The 25,652-nt window shown below is 48.1% G+C and overlaps 1 protein-coding gene across 3 annotated transcripts in view; it reads left to right on the top strand.

Annotated features, from left to right (window-relative positions):
* CACNG2 (calcium voltage-gated channel auxiliary subunit gamma 2) overlaps window positions 1-25,652 on the top strand; it is a 140,557-nt gene that overhangs the window by 94,929 nt on the left and 19,976 nt on the right. For all 3 annotated transcript variants that reach the window (XM_078339844.1, XM_078339837.1, XM_035271525.3), the window contains one exon: window positions 21,580-21,663. In XM_078339844.1, the coding sequence (XP_078195970.1) occupies window positions 21,580-21,663 (84 nt within the window). The remainder of the gene's footprint in view (window positions 1-21,579; window positions 21,664-25,652) is intronic.

Genomic DNA, 25,652 nt, shown 5'->3' with positions numbered 1-25,652 from the left:
GAAATAAGACTAGACAGCAATACAGGAGATGTCATGAGGTAGCCTGTGGTTAATTGCCAGCTGAGTGATCTGAGAGGTACAAGCAGAGATGAAAGGAGGGAGAGGCAGCTCAGGCTGTGAGGATCAGGAAAGACTCCTTAGAATCTCAGCTTCCAGGGGACAGAAGGAACCTCAGAATTCCAGTAACTGTGGAAATTCTCTCTTCAGCATCCCCGAGAGGCAGCAGACCCCCTTCTGTTGGTACCCCTCCAGTGACAGGTAGCTCACTAGCTTTGGAGGCAGCTCTGAAAACACAACACTCACCCAGATATCAACCTAACCTCTCCTTCCCTACACAGGACCCAGCTAGGACAAAGGAGCAAAGTTGGAGATGTTTACGGCGCTCCTTAAAATCTGCACCCTAGACATCTCACCACACATATACACAGACATGTACACACCACAGAAACACACACAGACATGCACACACATACACACACATATACATATACACATACACATACACAGAGATATACACACACAGACACACACAGCCAACTGTCTGGTTTCAGTCCCTAAACCACAATTCTGGCCTCTGCGTCCTGTCCTCTCTCTGGTTGGCCCTCACTTGCTCTTCTCTCAAGCACTTCCCTGCCCTCCCTTTCATCTGTCAATTTTTACTTATCTTTCATGGCTCATCCGAGATGGTGCCTCTTCCAGAAAGCCTTCCTGATAAGCCACCAGTACCCAGTACCCAGACTATGCCGTGCACTGTCCCTACTACCCAGCATCCTGTACTGGGCTGTAACAGTGTAGCCTAGCAATCACCTAGAACCCCCTGCCCAGGGTCAGAGCACAGCTCCTTCACTCACACAAGTGATCAGTCTTTAGAGGTGTTCCTTCGCCCCCTGTCCCTCCATTTCCATATCTCTAACGTGCAGAGATTAATAGTGTCCACCTCAACAGGCTCGTGGCAAAGTGCTTAGCCCCATGCCAAGCTCATGGTAGCTTGTCCCCGGCAACCGGCCAGTGCCCTCGCTGTCCTTGTGGTTTCATTCTGGGTGGTTTGCATTAATTATTTATCCAGGGGCCTCTCGAGACTCGGTTCCGAGGGATGGGGAATCCATCTGTATTGATCCCTTCTCCACTGTGGCGCCTAGCTCAACACCAACACCTTGTAGACACTTGATAAAAATTCAAGGACGAGCTGAAGTACTGAATCAGAAGATGAACAACTCGTCCAAGAGCACATGGTTAATACACAGCAGAAAGAGAACTCAGACCCACGCTCTCCTGCGAGAGGCACAGGCACCACACCACAGGGCCTCTTAAGATGAATTTGGGGCTGTTGACACATGACAGTGTTTATTTATTATCCACCTACTCTGGGGACTCTGGGGTTGACAGGGTCATTTGAACAGTCCTGTTTCATAGAATCTAAGCACAAGCAGTTCCCATAGCTCCTTGGGCAGACTCTCTTATAATCACTGGTCTCTCCCCTACTAGTCTGTGAGGTTTTTAAAAGTAAGGACTGTGTGATCTATCTGTGCTGCGACCACAGGCCCCAGTAAAATGTAATCACACCTACCTCTTATTGAGCTAGGTGACAGCCACTGTGCTAAGCCCTCTCAATGCAGTGTTTTATGCAATTCTCACAACCCTGAGAGGGGTTTAACTGACTCCTCATTTTGCAGTTGAGGAGCCGATGCTCAGAGGTTCAATGGTGTCACTGGAATGTGGACCCAGGTAGCCAGTCTCCAGACCCCACGAAGCTAACCTCTAAACCTCACTGCCTCTGTCATACAGGCAGACTTGGGAGATACTGCAGATTCAGTCCTGGACCACCACAATAAACCAAATATCGTAACATAGAGAGTCACACAAAGTTTTTGGTTTCCCAGCACATATTAAAGTTATGTTGAGGCTCATGCCTATAATCCCAGCACTTTGGGAGGCTGAGGTGGGTAGATTGCTTAAGGCCAGGAGTTCATGACCAGCCTGGCCAACATAGTAAAACCCTGTCTCTACTAAAAATACAAAAAGTAGCCGGGTGTGGTGGTAGGCACCTATAGTCCCAGCTACTCTGGAGGCTGAGGCAGCCCTCTTGAACCCGGGAGGCGGAGATTGCAGTGAACCAAGATTGTACCACTGCACTCCAACCTGGGCAACTTAGCAAGACTCTGTCTCAAAATAAAAAAGTTATGTTGGGCCAAGAGCAGTGGTTCACACCTGTAATCCCAACATTTTGGGAGACTGAGACGAAGGATTGCTTGAGCCCAGGAGTTTGAGACCAGTCTAGGCAACATAGTGAGACTCCATCTCTACAAATAAAAAATTAGCCAGTCATGGTAACATGTACCTGTGGTCTCAGCTGCTTGGGAGACTGAGGTGGGAGGATTGCTTAAGCCCAGGAAGTCAAGTCTGCAGTAAGCTGTGATTGTGCCATTTCACTCTAGCCTGGGTGACAGAGCAAGACTCGGTCTCAAAAAAAAATATGTTATGTTTATACTATACTGTAGTCTGTTAAGTATGCAATAGCATTATGTCTAAGAAAACAATTTACATACATAATTTTAAAATATTTTATTGCTAAAAATGCTACTGATCATCTGAGCCATCAGTGAGTCATCATCTTGCTGATGGAGAGTCTTGCCTCGATGCTGATGGACCAGAGTGGTGTTTGCTGAAGATTGCGGTGGTTGTGACAATTTCTTAAACTAGAACAACAATGTAGTTTGCCACACCAATTGATTCTTCCTTTCACAAAGGATTTCTCTATAGCAAACGGTATTGTTTGATATCTTGTTATCCACAGTTGAACTTCTTTCAAAGTTGGAGTCAGTCTTTTCAAACCCTGCTGCGGCTTTATCAACTAACTTTATATCATCTTCTAAATGCTTCGGTGTCGTTTCAATGCTGTTCACAGCGTCTTCGCCAGGAGTAGGCTCCATTTCAAGAAACCACTTTCTTTGCTTATCCATAAAAAGTCACCTCTCATCCACTCAAGTTTTATCATGAGATTGCAGCAATTCACTCCCATCTTCAGGCTCCACTTCTAATTCTAGCTGTTTTCCTATTTCCAGAACATCTGAATTACTTCCTCTTCTGAAAGCTTGAACCCCTCAAAGTCATCTATCAGGGTTGGAACCAATTCTCCCAAATTCCTGTTAATGGTGATATTTTGACCTCCTCCCATGAATCACAAATGTTCTTATTGGCATCTAGAATGTTGAGTCCTTTCCAGAAGACTTTTTATTTACTTTGCCCGGATACATCAGAGGAATCACTGTCTCTGGAAGCTACAGCCTTCTGAAATGTATTTCTTAAATAATAAGACTTGCAAGTCAAAATTACTTCTTGATCCATGGGCTGTAAAATAGATGTTGCGTTAGCAGGCATGAAAACAACATTCATCTCCTTGTACATCTCCATCAGAGCTCTTGGGAACCAGGTGCACAGTAAATGAGCAGTAATATTTGAAAATCTTTTTTCTGAGTAGTAGATCTTAATAGTGGGCTTAAAATATTCAGTAAACCATGCTGTAAATAGATGTGCTCCATCTAGGCTTTTCTGTCTTTGTCTGATTTATAGAGCATAGGTACAGTAGATTTAGCATATTTCTTAAGGGCTCTAAAATGTTTAAAATGGTAAATGAGCCTTGTCTTCAACTTAAAGTCACCAGCTGCATTAGCCCCTCTCAAGAGAGTTAGCCTGCCTTTCGAAGCTTTGAAGCCAACCATTGACCTCTCTTGCTATGAAAGTCCTAGATAGTATCTTCTTCCAATAGAAGGCTGCTGCATCTACCTTGAAAATTTGTTGTTTCCAGGGCTGACACAAGAATAGAAAATGAAATACCACATGTTCTCACTCATAGGTGGGTGCTGAACAATGAGAGCACATGGACACAGGGAGGAAAACACTACACACTGGGGTCTGTTGGGGGAATAGAGGAGGGACAGTGCGGGGTGGGGAGTTGGGGAGAGATAGCATGGGGAGAAATGCCAGATATAGGTGAAGGGGAGGAAGGCAGCAAATCACACTGCCACGTGTGTACCGATGCAACTATATTGCATGTTCTTCACATGTACCCCAAAACCTCAAATGCAATTTTAAAAAAAAAAGAAAGAAAGAAAATTTGTTGTTTCATGTGGCCACCTTCATCAATGATCTTAACCAGATCTGGATGGTTTGCTCCAGCTTCTCCATCAGCACTTGCCCCTTTACCTCGCACGCTTGTGTTACGGAAACACCTTCTCTCTGAAACCTCATGAACCAACCTCCGCTAGCGTCCAGCTTTTCTTCTTCTTCTTCACCTCTCTCAGCCTTCATACAATTGAACAGAGTTAGGGCCTTGCTCTGGATTAGGCTTTGGCTTAAGGGAATGTTGTGGCTGGTTTGACCTATCCAGATCACTCAAAGTTTCTCCGTATCAACAAATATGTTTCACTTTCTTATCATTCATCCATTCACTAAACAATAGTGCTTTTAATTTCCCTCAAGAACTTTTCCTTTGCATTCACAGCTTGGCTAACTGTTTGACAAAAAAGGCCTAGCTTTCAGCTTGTCTGGGCTTACGATATGCCTTCCTCACTAAGCTTAATCATTTCTAGCTTTCGATTAAAGTGAAATACGTAGCTGGGGATGATGGCTCACACCTATAATCCTAGAACTTTGGGAGGCTGAGGCAGGCAGATCACCATGTCAAGAGATCGAGACCACCCTGACCCACATGGTGAAACCCCGTCTCTTAAAAAAAAAAAAAAGAGATACGTTAACTCTTCCTTTCACTTGAACTCTTAGAGACCATTATAGGGTTATTAATTGCCCTAACTGCAGTATTGTCGTGTCTTAGAGAATAAGGAGGTCCGAAGAGTAGCAGAGAAACAGGGAAATGGCCAATCAGTGGAAGACTTAGAACATACATAGCATTTATCAATTAAGTTCACCATTTTATATGGTGCCATTCATGGCACTCCAAAATAATTACAATGGTAACATCCAAGATCACTCATCACCGATCACCATAACAGATATAATAATAATAAAGAGGTTTGAAGTATTGCAAGAATTATCAAAATGTGTCATAGAGACACAAAGTGAGCACTTGCTGTTAGAAAAATGGCACCTGCTCAGTGCAGGACTGCCACAAACCTTCCATCTACAAACAGTGCAGTATCGGCAAAGCACAATAAAGAGAAGTGCACTAAAACGAGGTGTGCCTGTAGGAGGGATGGAACTGATGTAAACTCTAATCGGGGAACCCATTGATGCTTCATGGCCTATGACAACACCCAAAGCTACAGGTCAGCCCCATAGATCCCATTTTAGTTTAGCTTGTCACCTGTGTGGAGGCCCCTTGACCTCATCGGGAACAGTCTTCCAATCACATTGTAGTATGAATTGGGTCTGAAGTCTAACTGGGTACTGTGCAGGCTGCTGGAGTGTGTACCGATTTCTGTCCTTTGGGGGCCTGCTCCAGTGGCAGCACCACCCCTCCAGGAGCAGAGCTTTGAGGCAGTGATAACAGTTAAAAACCCAGATCCTTCCAAGCTCGGGTCTTGGTGAGATCAGGCCCATCTCAATTCACCAACCAGTTAGAGCAAAGCCAAGCTCAGGCCAGTCAGCCTTATATCCCCTCCTCAGGCACCCCCAGATCCCCCACCCCAGCCCAACCTCCAGTGTGTGTCCCTGACCACCATCCCCAGCGGCCTCTTCCACAGCCTGTACGCACCCACAGATTGTGGTTCACTTATAATCACTGGAATCTATTAGGTCCTTCCTTGTCTGAGGTCAAAGACACCATCCAACACCCCATTCCTTGCCCACCTTTGTCCCATAATGACTTACACACTGGCACATGCTGATTCTCAGCAACACCCCCTCCTACCCCTTTCCCTGATTCATGGCAACAGCTGGCCCTGAACAGTAGTAGAGCTTATCTTGGACAAAGAAGTTGTGAAGAGCATTGAGACACCTTTAATTTGTTTAATTATGGAATAGATGTTTAGGGAGCACCTAGTACATGCCAAGCATGAGGGGCTCAACAGATTGGCTTCCTATAAATGTGGTTTTGGCCAGGCTTGGTGACTCATACCTGTAATCCCAGCACTTCGGGAGGCTGAGGTGAGCCAGTCACCTGAGGTCAGGAGTTGGAGACCATCCTGGCCAACATGGTGAACTATCTCTACTAAAAATACAAAAACTAGCCAGGCGTGATGGTGTGCACCTGTAATCCCAGTTATTCATTCAGTAGGCTGAGGCAAGAGAATCGCTTGAACCCAGGAGGTGAAGGTTGCAGTGAGTCGAGATCGCACCACTGCACTCCTGCCTAGGTGACAGAGCAAGACTCTCTCTCAAAAAAAAAAAGAAAAGAAAAAGAAAAATATGTTTTTTTAGAATGTATTTAATAATAAATACAATAAAAGACTATTTTAACAATCAACAAAATGAAAGGCCCATGTACAGATTGGGAAACATTATTTGCAAACCTTGTATTAGATAAAGGTTAATATCCAAGATTTTTTTAATATATTCTTGTTCCAACTCAAGTCTCAATATCCAAGATTTATAAAGAACACACACAACTCAATAGCAAGAAAATGTAGAACACCATTTAAAAATGAGCAAAGGACTTTAATAGGCATTTCTCCAAAGAGGACATTAAAATAGCCAATAGGTAAATGGAAAACTGTTGAATGAACATCATTATCAGAGAAACGCCAATCAAAATGACTGTGAGACACCACTTCACACCCATTAGGATAGCTATTATCAAGAGACATAAGATAACAGTGTTGGCGAGGGTGTGGAGAAAAGGGAATCCTCGCACATTGTTAAGTAGGAATGTAGGTTGATGCCACCATTATGGAAAATAGTATGGAGTTTCCTCAAAAAAATTAAAAATAGAACTCCCATATGACCCAGCAATATGTCTTCTGGTACATACCGAAAAGAAATGAAATTACCACCTTGTAATGATATCTACACTCCCCAGGCGCACTGGCTCAGGCCTGTAATCACAGCCCTTTGGGAGGCTTAGGTGTGCGAATCACGAGGTCAGGAGTTTGAGACCAGCCTAGCCAATATGGTGAAAACCCGTCTCTACTAAAAATATAAAAATTAGCTGGGTATGGTGGCAGGCGCCTGTAATCCCAGCTACTCAGGAGGCTGAGAAACAAGAATCGCTTGAACCCAGGAGGCAGAGATTTCAGTGAACCAAGATCGTGCACTCCAGCCCGGGCAACATAGGGAGACTCTGCCCTAAAAAAAAACTAAAAAGATATCTACACTTTTGTGTTCATTGCAGCAATACAATCGCCAAAATATGGAAACAATCTAGATATCCATCAATGGATGAATGACTACACTGTGCTCTTTACATACAATGGTATATTATTTATGATTCAGCCTTTAAAAAGGAAGAGATGCGCTATTCGTCACAACATGCATGAACCTGGAGGACAGTATGCTAAGTGAAATGAGCCAGATACAGGAAGAAAACTATTTTATGACCCCACGTATATGTGGAATCTTTAAGAAAAAAAAAAAAAGTCAAATATGTAGAGATAGAGAGTAAAACGGTGGTTACCAAGATCTGGGGTGAGAGGGAAGAAATGGAGAAATACAGGTGAAAGGATTCAAAGTAGCAAATATATAGGATGAACAAGTCCAGAGCTCTGATGTACGACATGGAGACTATTGTTAATAACAGTGTACTATATTCAGGATTTTTGCTAAATGAGGAGATCATAGCTGCTCCTGCCACGCAGGGAAAAACTGGGTACTGTGTGAGATGATGCATGTGGTTATTTTTCCCTCGGTAGCAACCATTTTACCGTATATATGTAATCATACAGCATCATGTTGTATAACTTAAAGAATACACAAGAAATGTACTTTAAAAAATTTTTAAGCCAGGAGCGGTGGTTCACACCTGTAATCCCAGGACTTTGGGAGGCCAAGGCAGGCAGATCACCTGAGGTTGGGAGTTCCAGGCCAGCCTGGCCAAGATGGTAAAACCCCACCTCTACCAAAAATATAAAAATTAGCCAGGGATGGTGGTACATGTCTGTAATCCTAACTACTCAGGAGGCTGAGGCAGGAGAATCTCTTGTACCCGGGAGGCAGAAGTTACAGTGAGCTGAGATCGCACCTCTGCACTCCAGCCTGGGCAACAGAGCAAGACTCCATATACAAAAAAAAATTAAAAACCAAGCTTTTCCAAAGACTAGTTTAACTTGTACGGACTATGTTCCTTAGGATTAGGGTTGGCTATGAAGTTTTGTGCATTTTGTTTGGTTGGTTGGCTTTTTTTTACCTAAAATTAAAAAGGTAAGACAGGTGTGGTAGCATGCACCCGTAGTCCCAGCTACTTGGGAGGCTGAGGCAGGAGGATCCTTTAAGCCCATGAGTTCGAGGTTACAGTGAGCTATGATCATGCCACTACACTTCAATCTGGGTGACCAAGCAAGACCCTGTCTCTAAAAATATTAAAAATAAGACAATAAATATAGATGAGAGTTTATTTCTCATTGCATCTCCAACACTGGTGTAACACTCCATGGTAGTGTGGTTCAGACACCCTTTATCCTATTCTACCATCATGCAGCACTCCACTCTCAAGATTGTCTCACTGACCAAGATGGCGGCTGGAACTCCTTAGTTCATGTGCCAAGAGAAGGGGACTGAGAAGGGCACATCTCATGTACTGCAGGTCATTCCTCCCAAGTTGTTTCCACTTACATCCCATTGGTTAGAATGTTGTCACATGGCCACCTTTAGCTGCAAGGGAGGCTGGGAACTAAAGTCTACATTCTGGAAAGCCATATGTTCAGGCAAAACTTGAAAAGAGCAAGGTATATTTGGAAACAGCCAGAAGTCTCTGTCACAGCAGGGAATAAAGAATAACAATAAAACGAGGAGTGCCTGTGCTCTCACTACCAAGTGAAAATACAGACCATTCCTGGTACACTGAAGCAGCTGGGTGTCCTACCCTATCTCAGGCAAACATTCCTTTTTTTTGTTTCTTTGAGACAGGGTCTTGCTCTATCATGCAGTAGCACTATCATGGGTCACTGCAGCCTCAACCTCCCAGGCTCATCCTGCCTCAGCATCCTGAGTAGCTGGGACTCCAGGTGTGCACCACCACGCTTGGCTAATTTTTTAGTTTTGTAGATACAGGGTTTCACCTGTCTGGGTTGGAACTCCTGGGCTCAAGCTATCCTCCCACCTTCACCTCCGAAAGTGCGGGGATTACAGGTGTGAGCCACCAGGCCCAGCTGCAGACACTCTTAAATGATGTTTATCACTCCAACTTTACAGTTCTGCCACATACACACGTATTTCTAGATCATCTATGATTCAGTCGTGCATGTTTTTAACGTTGTGAAAATGGAATCATAACGTATGCCTTTTTCTGCAGCTCGATTTTTCTTTGTCCGGTGTTATGTTTGTGGAATTCATCAGGGTTGACTTGTGTAGCTGTAACGTTCACTTTCACTGCTGTATATGACATTACATCAATATACTACAAGGTGCTATCATTTTTCCCATAATATAAATGTGGGCTATTCTGTTTTTTGTTGTTAGAAGCAGTGCTGTTATGAACATTCTCATACATCTCCATGTGCATGTATGCAAGTGTTTCTTCCACACACATTTCTAAGCAGAATTGCTGAGTTGTGGACTATACATATATTTTGATATAGTGAAATAGATTTGAAGGGGGGGCAGGGTCTCACTCTGTCACCTAGTCTGGAGTGCAGTGGCATGATATTGGATCAATATAACCTCCACCTACTGGGTTCAAGCAATTCTCCCACCTCAGTCTCTCGAGTAGCTAGGATTACAGGTGCTTACCACCACACCCAGCCAATTTTTGTATTTTTAGTAGAGACAGGGTTTCACCATATTGGCCAGACTTCTGACCTCAAACTCCTGACCTTAAGTGATCCACCCACCTTGGCCTCCCAAAGTGTTGGGACTACAGGCGTGAGCCACCACGCCCAGCCAGGTATAGTCAAATAGAGTCTTGCTCTTGTTACCCAGGCTGAAGTGCAATGCCACGATCTTGGATCACTGCAACCTCCACCTCTTGGGTTCAAGCGATTCTTCTGCCTCAGCCTCCCGAGTAACTGGGATTACAGGCGCGCACCACCACACCTGGCTAATTTTTGTATTTTTGGTAGAGACGGGGTTTTACCATGTTGGCCTGGCTGGTCTCGAACTCCTGACCTCAAGTGATCCACCCACCTTGGCCTCCCAAAGTACTGGGATTACAGGTGTGAGCCATCGTGCCCAGCCAGGTATAGTCAAATAGGTTTTTAGTAAGAGAGTGCAAAAGATCCTGGTGCCCCAGGGATTCTAATATGTGGGATGATGTTTGACTGCTTAGGTGAATGGAAATGTGGAGGACGCTCCCTGGCCACACATACACTAACTCATTCATGTATTTATTTGTTCAATAAACTTTTGTCAGGCAGCCATTACCATTAATTAAAAGGCACACCATCAATGAGATAATGATTTTTCAGAAGAAAAGAGATACACAGCAGTGAAGTGAACTCATGAATTATAAGACACATCTCAATTTCAGAAACATTGAAATTTGCATGTGAGCATCTTAGAATCAAGGAAAACATGATATATTCAGGGAATCCTCTAGAAGAAATTCTGCCCTTGAGGGGCGGAATAGCTGCTTACAGACTTGCAGCTATTTATTCACAAACACACACACACAGAATATGACCAAAGCAGCCAAAGGGTGCTTAACAGCCTCACTGCCCAATCCAGAGTGTGGGCCCCCAGGGACCCGGCAGCGTGGGCACTGCCTGCAAGCTCATGAGAAATCCGGAGTCTCAGGCCACCGAGAGTCACCAAAGCTGAACCTGGCTTAAGGTGATCCCCAGGGACTTCCCATGCCCATTAAAATGTTGAAAAGCACTGCATAGGAGCATAGGAGAGGAAAGAGTCTTCTCAGCTGAGGGCAATCAAGAAAGGCCTCCTGAAAGAGGTGTCATTTGAAGGAGAAGAAAGAGAAGAAGAACCTACATTTGTTGAGTGTTCGTGCTGGGTTAGGAACTGCACTGGGACCCTTCACTTCTGTTATTTCATTGAGCCTTAAGAGTTAATCCCCTTACCCGCTCCCCAGCGAGGATTACTATTCCCTTCTTACAGCAAAGGAAACTGAGGCACAGAGAGGTCACATAACTTGCTCAAATCCACACAGCTACTAGGTAACAGACCCAAGCTTAGAAGCCAATCATTCTAACTCTGGAGCCCAATCTCTTCCCCCAAATCACATGTAAAGAATTAAAGAAGGTGCCGGCACAGTGGCTCATGCCTGTAATCCCAGCATTTCGGGAGGCCAAGGTGGGTGGATCACCAGAGGTCAAGTTCAAGACCAGCCTGGACAACATGGCAAAACCCCATCTTTACTAAAAAAAAAAAAACTAGCCAGGCATGGTGGCAGGTGCCTGTAATCCCAGCTATTTGGGAGGCTGAGACAGGAGAATTGCTTGAACCTGGGAAGCTGAGGTTGCAGTGAGCTGAGATTGCACCATTGCATTCAAGCCTAGGTAACAGAGAGAGACTCTGCCTTAAAAAAAAAAAAAAAAAACACTAAAGAAGGAACTCTGGCCCAGGCACGGTGGCTCAAGCCTGTAATCCCAGTACTTTGGGAGGCCGAGGCTGGCAGATCACAAGGTCAAAAGATCGAGACCATCCTGGCCAACATGGTGAAACCCTGTCTCCACTAAAAATACCAAAAAAAAAAAATTAGCAGGGCATGGTGGCATGCGCCTGTAGTGCCAGCTACCCGGGAGGCTGCAGCAGGAGAATTGCTTGAACCCGGGAGGCAGAGGTTGCAGTGAGCCGAGATCGCACCACTGCACTCCAGCCACCTGGCGAAAGTGAGACTCTGTCTCAAAAAAAAAAAAAAAAGAAGGAACTCTGAGTGGCAAGGCGGGCAGATCACTTGAGCCCAGGAGTTCAAGACCAGTCTCAGCAACATGGCAAGACCCCATCTCTACAAAAAAAATTAGCTGGGCATGGCACGGGCACAGGCCTGTAGTACCAGCTACCCGGGAGGCTGAGATGGCAGGATCACTTGAGCCCAGAAGGTCAAGGCTGCAGCAAGCCATGATCATGATCATGCCAGTGCACTGCATCCTGGGCAACGGAGTGAGACCCTGTCTCAAAAAAAAAAAAAAAAAGAAAGAAAGAAGAACTAAAGAGGTAGTTATGGAGATAAGAGCCAGGACAGGATGCGCCTGGAGGCTGGGTGAGCAATTGCTCTTGTTGTGGTCCCTGAGTGCTGGGGACTTCAGTGAAATGGGAGCTCACATCAAATGGAAGGAGCAAATTCATGGCAGGCAGTTAGGCAGGACAGACCACCTACTTCATATCACCCTGCCCACTGCCTAGCACACAATAGGCATTGGAAACTACCCAGAGACTGCCTCTCCCTTCTTGACCCCCAGCCCTTCCTGTCCTCCCTCCTTCCCCCTCAAAAAAAGAAAGGGAAAGAAAGAAACTATACACTGAAAGAGTGAATGAACGAACGAGAGAACTATCAAACTCATAGGATGCCACGTGTTCTGTTGTTGCAAACCATCCAACCCAAGCTGGTGGCGGCGCTGTGCCCCAGGGGGCTGGGGTTCTAGCCAGAAATAAGCCAGGCAGGGCCCACCCTCCCTGAGGTCTCCTGAATCCCTGCTGTCAGGGAGGGCCTTGCCAGGAAATCAAAAACCCAGGAGCAGAAAAGGTTTAAAACACAGAGAAAGCAGCAACCACCAAACCCTTCATTTGCTTCACTTAAAAAATTACTCAGACAGCCTCCTCCCCATGCCTCAGCTCGCTCCACCATGTCCCCTCCTGGCTCCAGAGCTGCTCTGTCAGCTTCTCATGAATATGTGGGAAATAAAACAGAGTCTGCTCAGCCCCTAATGACCAGGTTTATGAGAAGCTTATTGTATCTAAAGAAACAAGACAGCAGTTGGTGCAAGATATTAATGTGATTTTTACAAAGCTGATGAAACCTCCTCTTAAACTACTTAATACCTGCAAGCTGCAATTCCCAGCCTGAAACGGGAAACTGGAGGCAGAGCTACGCCAGCCGATGGCACAGCCCTTGGCCTTTCTGCCTTGGTGGGGCCCAAACTCACTCAGCTTGGCAGTTGGTGGGCACTGCCACTCTTCTGGGATAGGGCTCCATGGAGTCATGGTTGTTGAGCCCCTTAGCTGAATAACCTTTTATAGTCCATGGTGGGAGTGTGTGTGCACATGTGTTTGTGTCTAAATATAACCCTTTATGGTTCGTGGTCTCCCCTGCATCCCCTTTCCTCTGGAAGCTCAAAGCCAATGCCTGAGGGGGCAGCGGGCAGTGAGACCCCTGCCCTCCGCTCCAGCCATTGCCCACCCTCACCCTCACCCTAACCCACCCAGCCTTCTGATGGAACCAATCCTTTTGCAAATCTCCAATCCCACCAATTTGTCACATCTTTGTACTAGCTGACCCCTCACACAGGATCACCCAACATCCAGTGGTGTGCCGGTAAATGTTTAAGAACCAGCTCCCTGGGTGGGAGGTGGGGACCTTGGTTTGTAGCATTCGCCGTTCCCATGGTGTGAATACTCCTACCATGGCTGATTTCGAACTGCTAACGAGAGCTGGGAAGACACTGGTGATGAGCTCCCTAGAGCAGGGGCGAGCCAGCCCACACACTTCTGGCTTCAGGCCTTCTCTCAAGTCCTGTTCCTCTCAACTCTGCTTTGGGAAACCTTCTCCCACTCCCTGGGACAGTTTGTTCCCTCCGGCATCCCGCACTTCCCTGACTGCTCTTGCTAGAAAGCCCTCCTCACCCCTCCGCCACTTCCTCATCATGCCTACACACACACCCATGCACAGACACAGACACACACACAGCCATGTACACACAGACACACACACACATGCACACCCATGCAGACACATACACCCATGTACACACAGACACACACATGCACACACATGCAGACACAGACATATACACACACCCATGTACACACACACAAACACACATGCACATGCAAACACACACCCATGCAGAGACACACATACCCATGAACACAAGCATGCATGCACACACACCCATGCAGCCCAGACACACACCCATGAACACACACGCACATGCACACACACCCATGAAAGCGCACACACACACAAATCCACACACCCATGCAGACACAGACACACACCCATCTACACACAGATATACAAACACACATGCACATGCACAGACACATACATCCATGCGCACACACACACAGCCACACACACACAGAAAAAAATACACACATATGCACACACCCAGACCCCTCCCTACTTCACCAAACTAACCCCTCCACTTTGTGTCAGCTCAGCCACCTGCTCCTTCTCAGGAGGCCTGTGTCACCCACACACTCCCAAGCCTGGGCACGTCTTGTATGCCCCAGACACGCTCCGATCTCCTCCATCATCACACATATTCTCTACACCACAGCGTGTGTTTTCTGTGTGCCACCACAGACTGCAAGTTCCTTGAGGACAGAAAGTATATTTTCCCCCTCTATGTTCTCAGCAGGTTGCACAGAGCATGGCATACAGTTGGTGCTCCATAAATGATAGCTGAACCATTGTGCTGCCATAAGGCCTCATATCTCCTAATATAGCATGTGAAATATTGCACTCTAGTACACTCTGTACTGTCTGTCTTTGCCCGCTAGAATGTGAGCCTGGAAGGCAGAGATTAGATTTCCCTCTACCATCCCAGTCCCAGGCACTTGGCCCTTAGTCTCTACCATAGGGAGAGAGGCTGCCTAGGAATGAAGCCAGTTGGGAGGAAAGTCAGAGATGGAAAGAGGCACCAGATTTTGGAGCACCTGGATCCATCTGTGGCTGAAGCCATCACAACCCCTGGGCTGGATTACCACCACCCAGAAGGAAATACAATGGAACCCTAGGCTGCCCTTGGGGAAATGAGATTCCACAACTCTCCACTCACTGGAATGATGCCTGTTGATGAAGATGTCCCACAAAGTTCAAATTCCACTAATAATGCTTGAGTGCTGCTAGTACCCCTCCCCTCTCACAGCCCAGACTGAATCTAGGCTCCGCTGAGTTCCCAGTGCTCCTGGGGACCCTCACTGAATCATTGGCACTGGAGGCACTGGGGCCAATCTCACAGTGACCTGTATCCCAGTTTACCCCATCACTCCTCCCTACTCATCACTTGTCCCTCAGTTACGTGTGTCCCTGATCTGACCGATCTCTAACTCCCCACCCTCCTCAATCCCTGCCGTGGTGTCTTCTGGAATTTAGGTCCCAGTGCCAGCAGAATCCCCCCATTCTGTCCTTGCTCTGATGGAAACCTGGCTCTCCCGGAAGGACACCACCACCCCTGCAAACTCTGCCGAGAGTGTATTATTGCCCACACCCCAGGCCTCCCTGGGCCTCATCAACATTTCCAGTCCATTTCCCTACCTTCTCCCTAAACTCCCTGCCTCTGTGAAACACATCCCAGCCTACCTGTCCAACTCCCTCGTGCCCACCGCCATGCAGTCCTTGGGGAGCTGAGCACTGGCTCACTGCCTCTGCCTCCAGTGCTGCTCCTGTTGTCATCCTTGGAGATTCCACAGCCAGGCAAGCAGCCCCTCCAGCCCCTGGCCTTGACCCCTTCACTCCCATCTGAGTGTGCCCCTACTGCCTCACTGGTTGCTAAATATTGGAATACTGTCATACCGATCAGTCCTACTATGTTTGGGGAAGCTGACACAGGCAAGGGTGGCTCCTGGGTTGGGCCAGGCAGAGAGAAGAGATGGGGGCTAGGATCAAGGCTCCATCTCCTCTCCTCGCTCCCCAAGGCTGGGTTGAGAACTCAGCTCTGTCCTCAGGTTCTACAAGCTCCAAGGCCCACCCCAAGGGTGGGGGTAAGAGAAGCAGAGTCTCCCTGCTGGCCATGACTGGTGGGACTGGGCCAGGCTGGGCGCACATCGCTGCCCTGCCGATGAGAGCATCTGCACCCCACACCGCCTCCCACTACCTTCCTATTCCCGGCCCTCGCCTCCTGGGGCTGCTGAGCACGGAGAGGTCCTCCAGTCAAACAGTAGAGGACATGTTAGGAGAAGATTCTGCACTTGCTGAGATGGAACGACCCTTACTCTAACAGGAAAGGTTGGGTAGCATCTGGTATGGTTCCCTGTGTTAAAGCATGGTCCAGTCAGGCCATCATTTAGCTCATTACAGCCTCATCATCAAAAGATCACACCATTAATTTCTAAAAACCAATCAGTGATTTGGGGCTTATTAGAATCATTTGATGAATCATTTGCCCTTCAAATTTTAACTGGGTAGGCAGTTTCTTAATATATACTTGGTGTATATAGAAAATAGAGTGAACGTTTTACTTTTGCCTTATATATTAATTTGGACGGCCTTTCCAGTTACTGCATACTTGAATATCACCCCTACCTCCACCTGCCCTGAGCCACCCTCATTCGTGGTCTTACCCTTGACCTTGGCATCTCCAATATCCACATGCCCTCCACTGTCTGTCTTTGACATCCCACTCTCTGGCCACCACATGCCACCCTTGCAGCTCACTCCCATGCACCCCCATTTCGACAATGCTTTGACCCCACCCCTACCGCAGGCGCCAATGCACTGACTGCCCTCCCCGATCCACCCCCAGCCCCGCCTTAGCACTGCCTCACTTGCCCTTCCAGTCCTCATTTTCCTGTTTACCCAGCTTAGAGTCTGTGATCCATCCTCAAAATCTCTCCCTTTCCACCCTCTCCTTCTTGTACTCACTTCACGAACCTCCTCCTGGTTAGAGGAAACTTTCCAACTAACTGCACCCACGCCCTGAATGTGGCCGCAGAAAACCACAGAATCTCAGAAGTGACCCTCAAGCCACCAACACACACACTCCACAGCCTGGTCCACTCTCTCGCATGCTTGCTTCCCTCCCTCTGTCCTCCAATCCCCAACCCTTCCTCCACATCCTCACTCTCAGTATGATCCTGCTTCCCATTTCGTTGGGAAAATAGCAGTAACCAGAAGAAAGGTGTTACACCCTCCCACCATGTCTGCCCATCCCCAGCACTGCACCCACGAGCTCTGCTGTCCCTCCTGGCGCAGCACCGCCCACCCTTGCACTGTGTCCTGGACCTCATCCCTTGCACAGTGCACCTGTATTACTTCCGCATCCCTGCAGGTCATCCCTTCTGTCCTCCCTTCTTTTACTTGTTTATTTTGATTTTATTTTGGAGGCAGAGTCTTGCTCTGTCACCCAGACTGGAGTGCGGCGGTGCAATCCTAGCTCGCTGCAGCCTCAAACACCTGGTTTCCAGAGATCCTCCTGCCTCAGCCTCCCAAGTAGCTGGGAACACAGGCACATATCACCACCCCAAGCTAATTCGTCTTTCATTTTCTGTAGTTATAGGGTCTTGCTTATTGCCCTGGGTGGTCTTAAACTCCTGAGATCAAGGGATCCTCCTACTTCAGCTTCCCTAAGCTCAAGCCTGAGCCACTGCTCCCAGCCCCTTCCTTCTTTCCTCTCTGCTGGAACATTCTCACTAGTATCATACAGGCCTTAATATCTCCCCAACAGAGAGTGGCCAGAACTAGCCAGCTAGTGGTGGACACCCCAGCAGCACAGTGCAGGGAGACCGAGGGAGGTCAGGAGAAAGAGGCAACAAAGGACATGGTGGGAGATGAGGCAGCAGGACCAGCATGTGCCAAGGTCCTGAGGTAGGAGGGAGTGTGGCAGGAAAGAGGCCAAGATGTACAGGGAGGGAGGAGGCGGGTGGGAGGTGAGGCCAGAGGTGGAGGTTAGGGGTCAGGCTTTGTTAGAGATGTTGAGCTTTTCCCTGAGAGCACTGGGGAGCTGGAGTGTTTCCGAGCTGGAGGTGGCATGATCAGATTTGCATGTTCAAAGGATCACTGTCATAGCTCTGTAGGGAAGGAAAAGAGTGGGTGCAAACCGATGAGTGGGGAGGCCACACGGCAGCCATCCAGGGAGCAGGAATGGTGGCCTGGTGGTGGGCAGTGCTGTCTCAGAGACATCAGGCCAGTTTGAGACACTAAGAAGCTAACACAGACAGGACTCCCTGATGGAAGAAGCCTGCAGGGAAGAGGAAGAAATAGATGTTGGCACTGACGACGAGGCTCGGGCTTGCACAAGGGAGCCCTGGAGAGGCATTGGCCGAGCTAGCTGGGGACTCCAGAGCACCAGGCTGGAGGGAAAGATCAGGAGTTCATGTTCAGTGCCTTTAAAACATCTGGTCAGGCACAGTAGCTCATGTCTGTAATCTCAGCACTTTGGGAGGCCGAGACAGGTGAATCATGATGTCAGGAGTTTGAGACCAGCTTGGCCAACATGGTGAAACCCCATCTCTACTAAAAATATAAAAATAAATAAATAGCTGGGCCCAGTGGTGGGTGCCTGTGATCCCAGCTACTCGGGAGGCTGAGGCAGGAGAATCGCTGGAACCCGGGAGGCAGAGGTTGCAGTGAGCCAAGATAGCGCCACTGTACTCCAGCCCTGGTGACAGAGTGAGACTCCATATGAAAAAGAAAATATCCACCGGGAGACGTCAAATAGGCAGTTGGAGACCTGAGCTGCTGATTATCTTATACAGCCTCTCTGCTCTGCTAGCATCTCCTGAGCCCTCCTTCTGTGCCAGGCACAGCCCAACGATGAGTGAGGCTCAGGCTTGGACCCGAGGAGCAGTCTCCCGTAGAATGTGAGTTCCTGTACCTGTGGGGAACAGGAGTGGGTGTGGCCCACCAGAATGCAGCTGGGGCCCTTCTGGGTTGAACTCTGTCCCCAATTTGTGGGACGCCTCGAGGCATGTCAGTACCGCTCTCTGAGCCTCACTCCTGCACAGATTCCTTGTAAAGACGCCTGACACTGGGTTACTGAAATATTTGTCAGATTGAATGGAAAAAAAATGAAACTGCTTCGAAAAGTGCTTTTCAAATACACTGATTTGTAATTTTAACAGTAGGGAGAATGTGTTATCCTCTTAGCGGTTGGTATGAAGACATTTCTCATAGAGAAAGGTGTGTGCTTGGATTAGGGGAATAAAGTGCTAGGGAGAGGACAAGGCTTCCTTTTAACGCCCCAAGATGCAGGAGGGCAGAGGGGTCATGACACGATGGGGGTGGGGAGAGCAAGAAGCGGAAAACCCAAAACACTCAGAGAAGACACCTGCCCATGGGACCATTTTGAGTGGCCCTACCAAGCTTCAGTGGAGTGACCAGAAGTTCCAGTATGCTCTGGGGAATTGTTTTTCTTGTAGAACTCAAGAAAGTTGGCGAATTTGGTACAGGGATAGCTCATGTGTGAAAGGTACTTACAGGGGTTCCTCTTCTCCATTATATGTTTCTATTTCTGTGCAGTAGTTAAGTATCCTTGTACACTATATACCTGTATACTACGAGGTTAGTGCAAAAGTAATTATGGCTTCACTATTATTTTTGCTGGCAAAAACCACAATTGCTTTTGCACCAACCTAATATATAGGTCTATATTATATATATAGGTCCAGGCCAGGCACCGTGGCTCATGCCTATAATCCCAGCACTGTGGGAGGCTGAGGTGGGTGGATCATTTGAGGTCAGGAGTTTGAGACCAGCCTGGCCAACATGGTGAAACCCTACCTCTACTAAAATACAAAAAGGTGTGGTGGTGTGCGCCGTAATCCCGGCTACTCAGGGAGCTGAAGCAGGAGAATCACTTGAACTCGGGAGGCAGAGTTTGCAGTGAGCCAAGATTACACCACTGCACTCCAGCCTGGGCGACTGAGTAAGACTCTGTTTCAGAAAAAAAAGAGTAGGGGGGCTATACCGTAAAATTCCTAAGTAATATCTCTAGTACATACTAGAATCTGCTCCTACTTTATAAGACATAGTCCCAGAACTGTGTAAGGAAATACATTGTCGGCATGTATTGAGGGGTATATTAATTAGGTCACACCACCTACTATGTCAGTGACTGGACATAGTCAAATTTCACTTCTCTCTCTCATCAATGCCCCCAAGGACTTCCTAAATGTGTCAGGCACTGTTCTGACTAGTCAACATGCATCAGCTTAGTTAACCTCCACAACAATCTGCCAGGGAAGAATTCTTGTCATCGCCACTCTCAGGTGAAGACACTGAGTGAGGCACAGCTGGACCCAGGCAGTCTGGCTGTGCAACCTGCATCTTACCCACTGTGCATACGACCCAGCAGGCACCCAGTCCTTCTTCCACTCAGAGAAGGCTCAAGGACATCTGCTGTGCCTATGCTGATGCTGGGGATAAGATGGTGAATGAAACAAAGTCTCTGCTGTCAGGAAGCCAATGCTCTGGTGATTGTAGGGTCTATTCTACTCATCGGTGTTTAGAAAGGCTGCATTTAAGAGTTCACTCATTCAGCAGTGAATGTTGGGGAGTACCTGCCTGTGACACTGTGCTGGGATTTGCCCTGGGCGAGTTCTCACCTTCCCAGCAGGCACTGAGGAAATGTTGAGAGTCAGTTTGGCCAGGCATGGTGGCTCACACCTATAATCCCAACATTTTGGGAGGCTGAGGGGAGTGAATCACCTGAAGTCAGGAGCTCAAGACCAGCCTGACCAATTTGGTGAATCTCATCTCTACTAAAAATAAAAATATTAGCTGGGCACGGTGGTGCATGCCTGTAATCCCAGCTACTCAGGAGGCTGAGACAAGAGAATTGCTTGAACCTGGGAGGCAGAGGTTGCAGTGAGCCAAGATCATGACACTGCACTCCAGCCTGGGTGACAGAGCAAGACTCCATCTCAAAAAAGAAAAAGAAAAAAAAAAAAAGGACCCTAGTTTGAGCCCTGATTCCATCATTTCCTAGCCACAAATACCTACTCGGATAGTTTGCCCTCTCTGAGCCTCAGTTTCCTCATCTGTACAATGGGAATGATCATCCCCCTCTCACAGGCCTGTGGTAGAACCAAAATGAGTTGTAGTTCAAGAACTTGGCCAACGGTCCAGCCCCCAGGGGGCTCAACCTCCTCCCCATCCCCATGTTTATTTCAGAGCCGTTGGCGGCTGGGTTTGGTGAATTCCATGCAATTGCAGCTGGGAAAATGTTTCGCAGGCTCTTCTAAAGGGCTGTGGCAGTGTCTGGCAGCATCCATGTGGGGTGTGTCCTCTTTAAAAAGCGATCTGCTGCTTTCTCACATGTCAAATGCAGGGTGACTCTCAGTCAAGCTGGGGCACAGAGACGGGCTGAGGAGCATTCATCAGCCTCCTCTGTGGCAGTCCCCAGCCCGGAATCAAACCTCCACCACTGTCAAGCCTCCGCTAATCCTCAGAAGCCTCGGTACAGGGATAGAAGGCAGCGTTTTGAAGTTGTCAGCTTTAGATCCTCTCCGCAGTACTGCGTGTGTGTGTTGTGATTCACCAGGCAGATGTCCAAACAGACAAAGCGAAACCTTCCTTCAGGGGTAAGGGAGAGGGCTGAGTGAGTTTCCAAAGAACGAGAAGTCAGGAAGAGGCAGGTGGGCCCGAAGCGCCCCCGAAACTGTGATGTTTCACGCACTCCTTCTCCCCTTGTTTTGCAGGGAATTTCAAAGGTCTGTGCAAGCAAATCGATCACTTCCCAGAGGATGCAGATTACGAAGCTGACACAGCAGAATATTTCCTCCGTGAGTGTACACTACTTTTTTAATCTCCCTCCTGGTGGTGGTCCCTACCCTTCCAACCTTCACAGAGTCAAAGACAGGCCTACCTAGAGGCCTTCATCACAGCAGAGAGCAGGAAAAAGCTGAGCCTCTCTCCTTTCCAGAGCACAGAACGTCATGCATGCTGTTCCCTCTGCCCGCAATGCCCTTCCCTCCCTGCCTTTGGCAAACTCCTACTACTCAGTCAGCCTCCAGATCTCAGCTAAACCATCACCTTCTCCAGGAAGTCCTTCCTGCCTTCTGCGTGAGTTCCTAGAGGACAGGACTTTATCATGTTGGTGGGGTCCTTGGCTATTTGAGTAACCATCTCCCAATGCTGCTAGGGTGTGGACTCTCCCTATGGTTCACCATTATATTCCCAGCCCAGTGCTTGGCATGTAATAAGGGCTCAGTGAATATTTCTTGAATAATTGGATGAAGTAACCCACCAGGCAGTGCCAGATTGAAACTTTTAATGAAAAAAAAAGGGATTTTTGTCTTCCCCCACAAGTCAAGTAAGTCAAAGTTATATCCTGATGTAACAGCTGCGATCTTAAATCCACCTGAGACATATCATCAAGAGAAAGCATTCTGAGGCCCCAAGGAAATGTCTCAAGTATCAGCAGAAACTAACAAGGCTACCTGTTCTCTGAGAAAGGGATTTCCCAGAGAGGGCCTGAGAGTCCTTGACGCCTGGGACAGCAAAGCTGAAGGGTCTCAGGCTGTGTCTTTGGAAGGAGGTTTGCTCTCCTCCCAGGAGCATCCCCGCCTCTGCTCCAGGCCCTCCCCAACAGCACAGGGGTTGCCATTACCCTCGGATCACTTTTATGAAACAAGTAGGAGGCATTTTATTATATAGATTGCCCCTGTCTCTTTCAATAATTACTTCTCACATCAAGCCCAGCTCTCAGGTCAGCCTGGAATCTGGTTTCATTGAAAAGCCCATGGAATGTGAAGTCAGCCAGGCAGCTAGGAAGAGAGACGGAGGGAACACAATGCAATTTATAGATTCCTTTTTTAAAAGGAGAAAATATCATACCCTGCTCATCATTTCCTTGTATGAATTCCCTCAAGATGATGCTCTTAACTGGAAGTTCCCAAAAGGCCATTTGGTTGTGGTGACCTGTCACCTGTGACTGTGTCTGGGCTGGGGCTGCAAGAGCCAGGCCATAAATGTGGGTTGAGCTCCTTCTGTGCACTGGGTTCTGCGCTCAGTGCTGGGGAGGCCAAGAAGGATGAGGGAGATGCAATCCCTGCTCCCAAGAAGAGTACAGCCTGGCAGGGAGGGCCCTTGGAAAAACAGCTCAACTTGGGAGACACAGCATGGCAGAGACAAGGGGGAGGCCAACCAGCAAGCAAAGCCGAGCCCCCATACTGGGAGCCACACTCCTGGGGCACAGGGCTCACCAGGTGGAGCTCAAATGATGTCATGCTTTATCTGCTAGGCAGCAAGCACCTGGGGGCAGGAAACTTGTCTCATTCATTGCTGCCCTTATAAGAGCTCAATGAATGCTTTTTGTTAAGTAAAGGAAACACAGAGGATCCTCTGTGGCAATTCCTAACAACTCAATGCCTCCATATCCTTGTTCTCAAAGAAAGAAGAGCTTAGAGCATAGAGTATTCGGTTCATTTTGGTGTCCCTGGACAAAATACGTGTATTCGGGTTGGCAGTGCAGGATTCAGAAGGTCTGATTTGAGTTGACTTAATCCAACAATATTTTTTGAGTATCTGTAACAGGGGTCGGCAAACTCAGATGGGGAATATTTTAGGCTCTGTGGACCATACAGTCTACCCAACTCTCCCCTTACAGCCACTGACGATACGGCGGCATATGTATGGCTGCGTTACACAGACACTTCACTTGATTCACACCACCAGGCAGCAGTCTCCATTTGGCAGTTTGCTGACCCCTGATCTATAAAATGCTGGGCAGGACAACAAAAATAATGTTTTAAAGCTGCAAGATGTGAGTTTCTATCATTCTCTACAAAGTTCTAACTAGATGTTGAGAGAAGCTGGAAGACAGGGATGATTTTTCTAGAAGGATCCCCTGCCCCTCCTCCCTACCCCTGCTCCTGATTCAGAAGCTCCCCTGGGGCCTCCCTGGCACCTACTTGTGTCCACAATTCAACTCTTACCACACTTTTCTGCAATTTCACTGGTTCACACTCAGGATCCCCAAAAGACTATGAGCTTCTTGAAGGTAGAGCTATGTCCCATTCATTTCTGCACCCCAAGCACCCAGAAAAGGGCATGGCAGGGAATGTGACCCAAAGAAGCACTCTGATGACTTAGCAACGAAGTGACTGGGTGGGTGAATATGTGAACACTCACAAGTGAATCGCGGTCTAATGCCCCGAGATCAATGCAAGCAACAGGCTCCCAGAGGAAAACAGCTGGGCCCCCATTCACTAGAGGTAGGCGGGTGGCTCCCGGAGGTGGGCGGAGCTTAGGCTCAAGGAGGTGAACTGAGCTGCACCTGGGGTGGGCGGGGCCTGAGTCAGCTCCTAGTTAAGGTCTGTCAAACCCATCTGCACAGCTCACCTGCCAATTGTGAGGCTGTGATGTGGCAGAGAATGCCAGAAGGGTGTGAATGGACTGCAGTTCAGAGCTCATCTCCTGGGGTGGCAAGGACAGCGGGGCTCACTGCTCTCAAGCCAGCAGGCCAAGCTTAAGACACTTAAGTCTCTTGGAGGGCCTGGCAGAAGGAAGGCACCCAATTAATATCTGGTGGACAAGTGAATCAATGAACAGATGAAGAGTACTCATAGTACTCTTACCCCCAGTGCTGTGAGTATATGAGGACTCCCCTAGCCTCTCCTGAACCACAGGGATTGAGAAACAGCTATAGGAGGCCCCGGACGCCACCCCAGCTTCCATAGAGACATGACCAATATGGACTTCACCCTACCTATCACTGGCTTACCCAGTAATGAATGGTGACTGGACTGTTTTTCCCAACCAGTGCTGTGGGCCCATCGGATGCGTCTGCTGTGGTGGCCTCCGTATCCTCTTCCCTCATTAACCAAAGAATGAGGAGCATGGTGAGGAACGAGGCAGTGGTGACAGGGTGTGACTTATCTTGAATGCCAGCCTGCGTCCATGTCTTTGTGCATGAGGGCATGAGTCTGCGCTGTGTTCTGTCTTTTGGTACCTGCATGTCTGTGCGCCTGAGTGTCCGTGGGTGAATGTGTAAGCACTTTTGTGTTTGCACGTGTCTGTGTGTATGTGGGTCCCTGTGTGTTATGTGTGTGTGTGTATGTGTGCGTGTTGTGTCCAGGAGACGGGCGTTGACATTTCCTAGCTGTCGTGTTGTGATTTGGAGTAAGAGGAAAGGAATCAGAGGAATTTGGCTTCCTCTCACAGTCATGTATTAAGCACCTACTGTGTGCGAGACCCCAAAATCCACTCTATTTTGGCCGTTCATAGTCCAGGACTGCGGGGGGTACGGTCAGGCCTCCCCACTCCATATTCAGAGCCTGGGGCTGGAGGTGTGGGGCCCAGGGCTGGCTGCTGTCGCTGACACACTCCCTCTAAGGGGTATGTCACAGGTCGCACACACACACACACAGATAGGTCTCGATGGGTGGATCACCAGGCCACGCTCCAGAGCCAGAAGTAGACAAGGGGAAGAGAGGTGGGCCCTCAGCAAAGATGATGTCCCCACTCAGCTCCCCTCGACACACACAAGAGAGGTACACCCAGTAGTACCTGGACTTGACGCCTCCCAGGGATCCACTGACCACCTGAGGACGATTATAGGCAGCCAGGGTTTCAGGGGGTAGCTGACAGTGGAGTAGAACTGAGGAGGGAGGCAGAAGGTGGCCATGGCAGGGAGGACCCACGCGAGGGGCATTTGTGGGGTGATTTTACAGAACTTGGGCACCAGTGGGAGGAGGCAGGCTTTGGCAAACTCCAAGCTTCAAATCTGGCTCTGCCACTTCCTGGTGAACCTCCCTGGGCCTCAGTTTCC

Source organism: Callithrix jacchus, chromosome 1 (genome assembly GCF_049354715.1).
Source record: "Callithrix jacchus isolate 240 chromosome 1, calJac240_pri, whole genome shotgun sequence".
NCBI classification, from domain to species: domain Eukaryota; kingdom Metazoa; phylum Chordata; class Mammalia; order Primates; family Cebidae; genus Callithrix; species Callithrix jacchus.
Note: the sequence above shows the minus strand (reverse complement) of the source record. Positions and strands in the feature narration are given on the sequence as shown.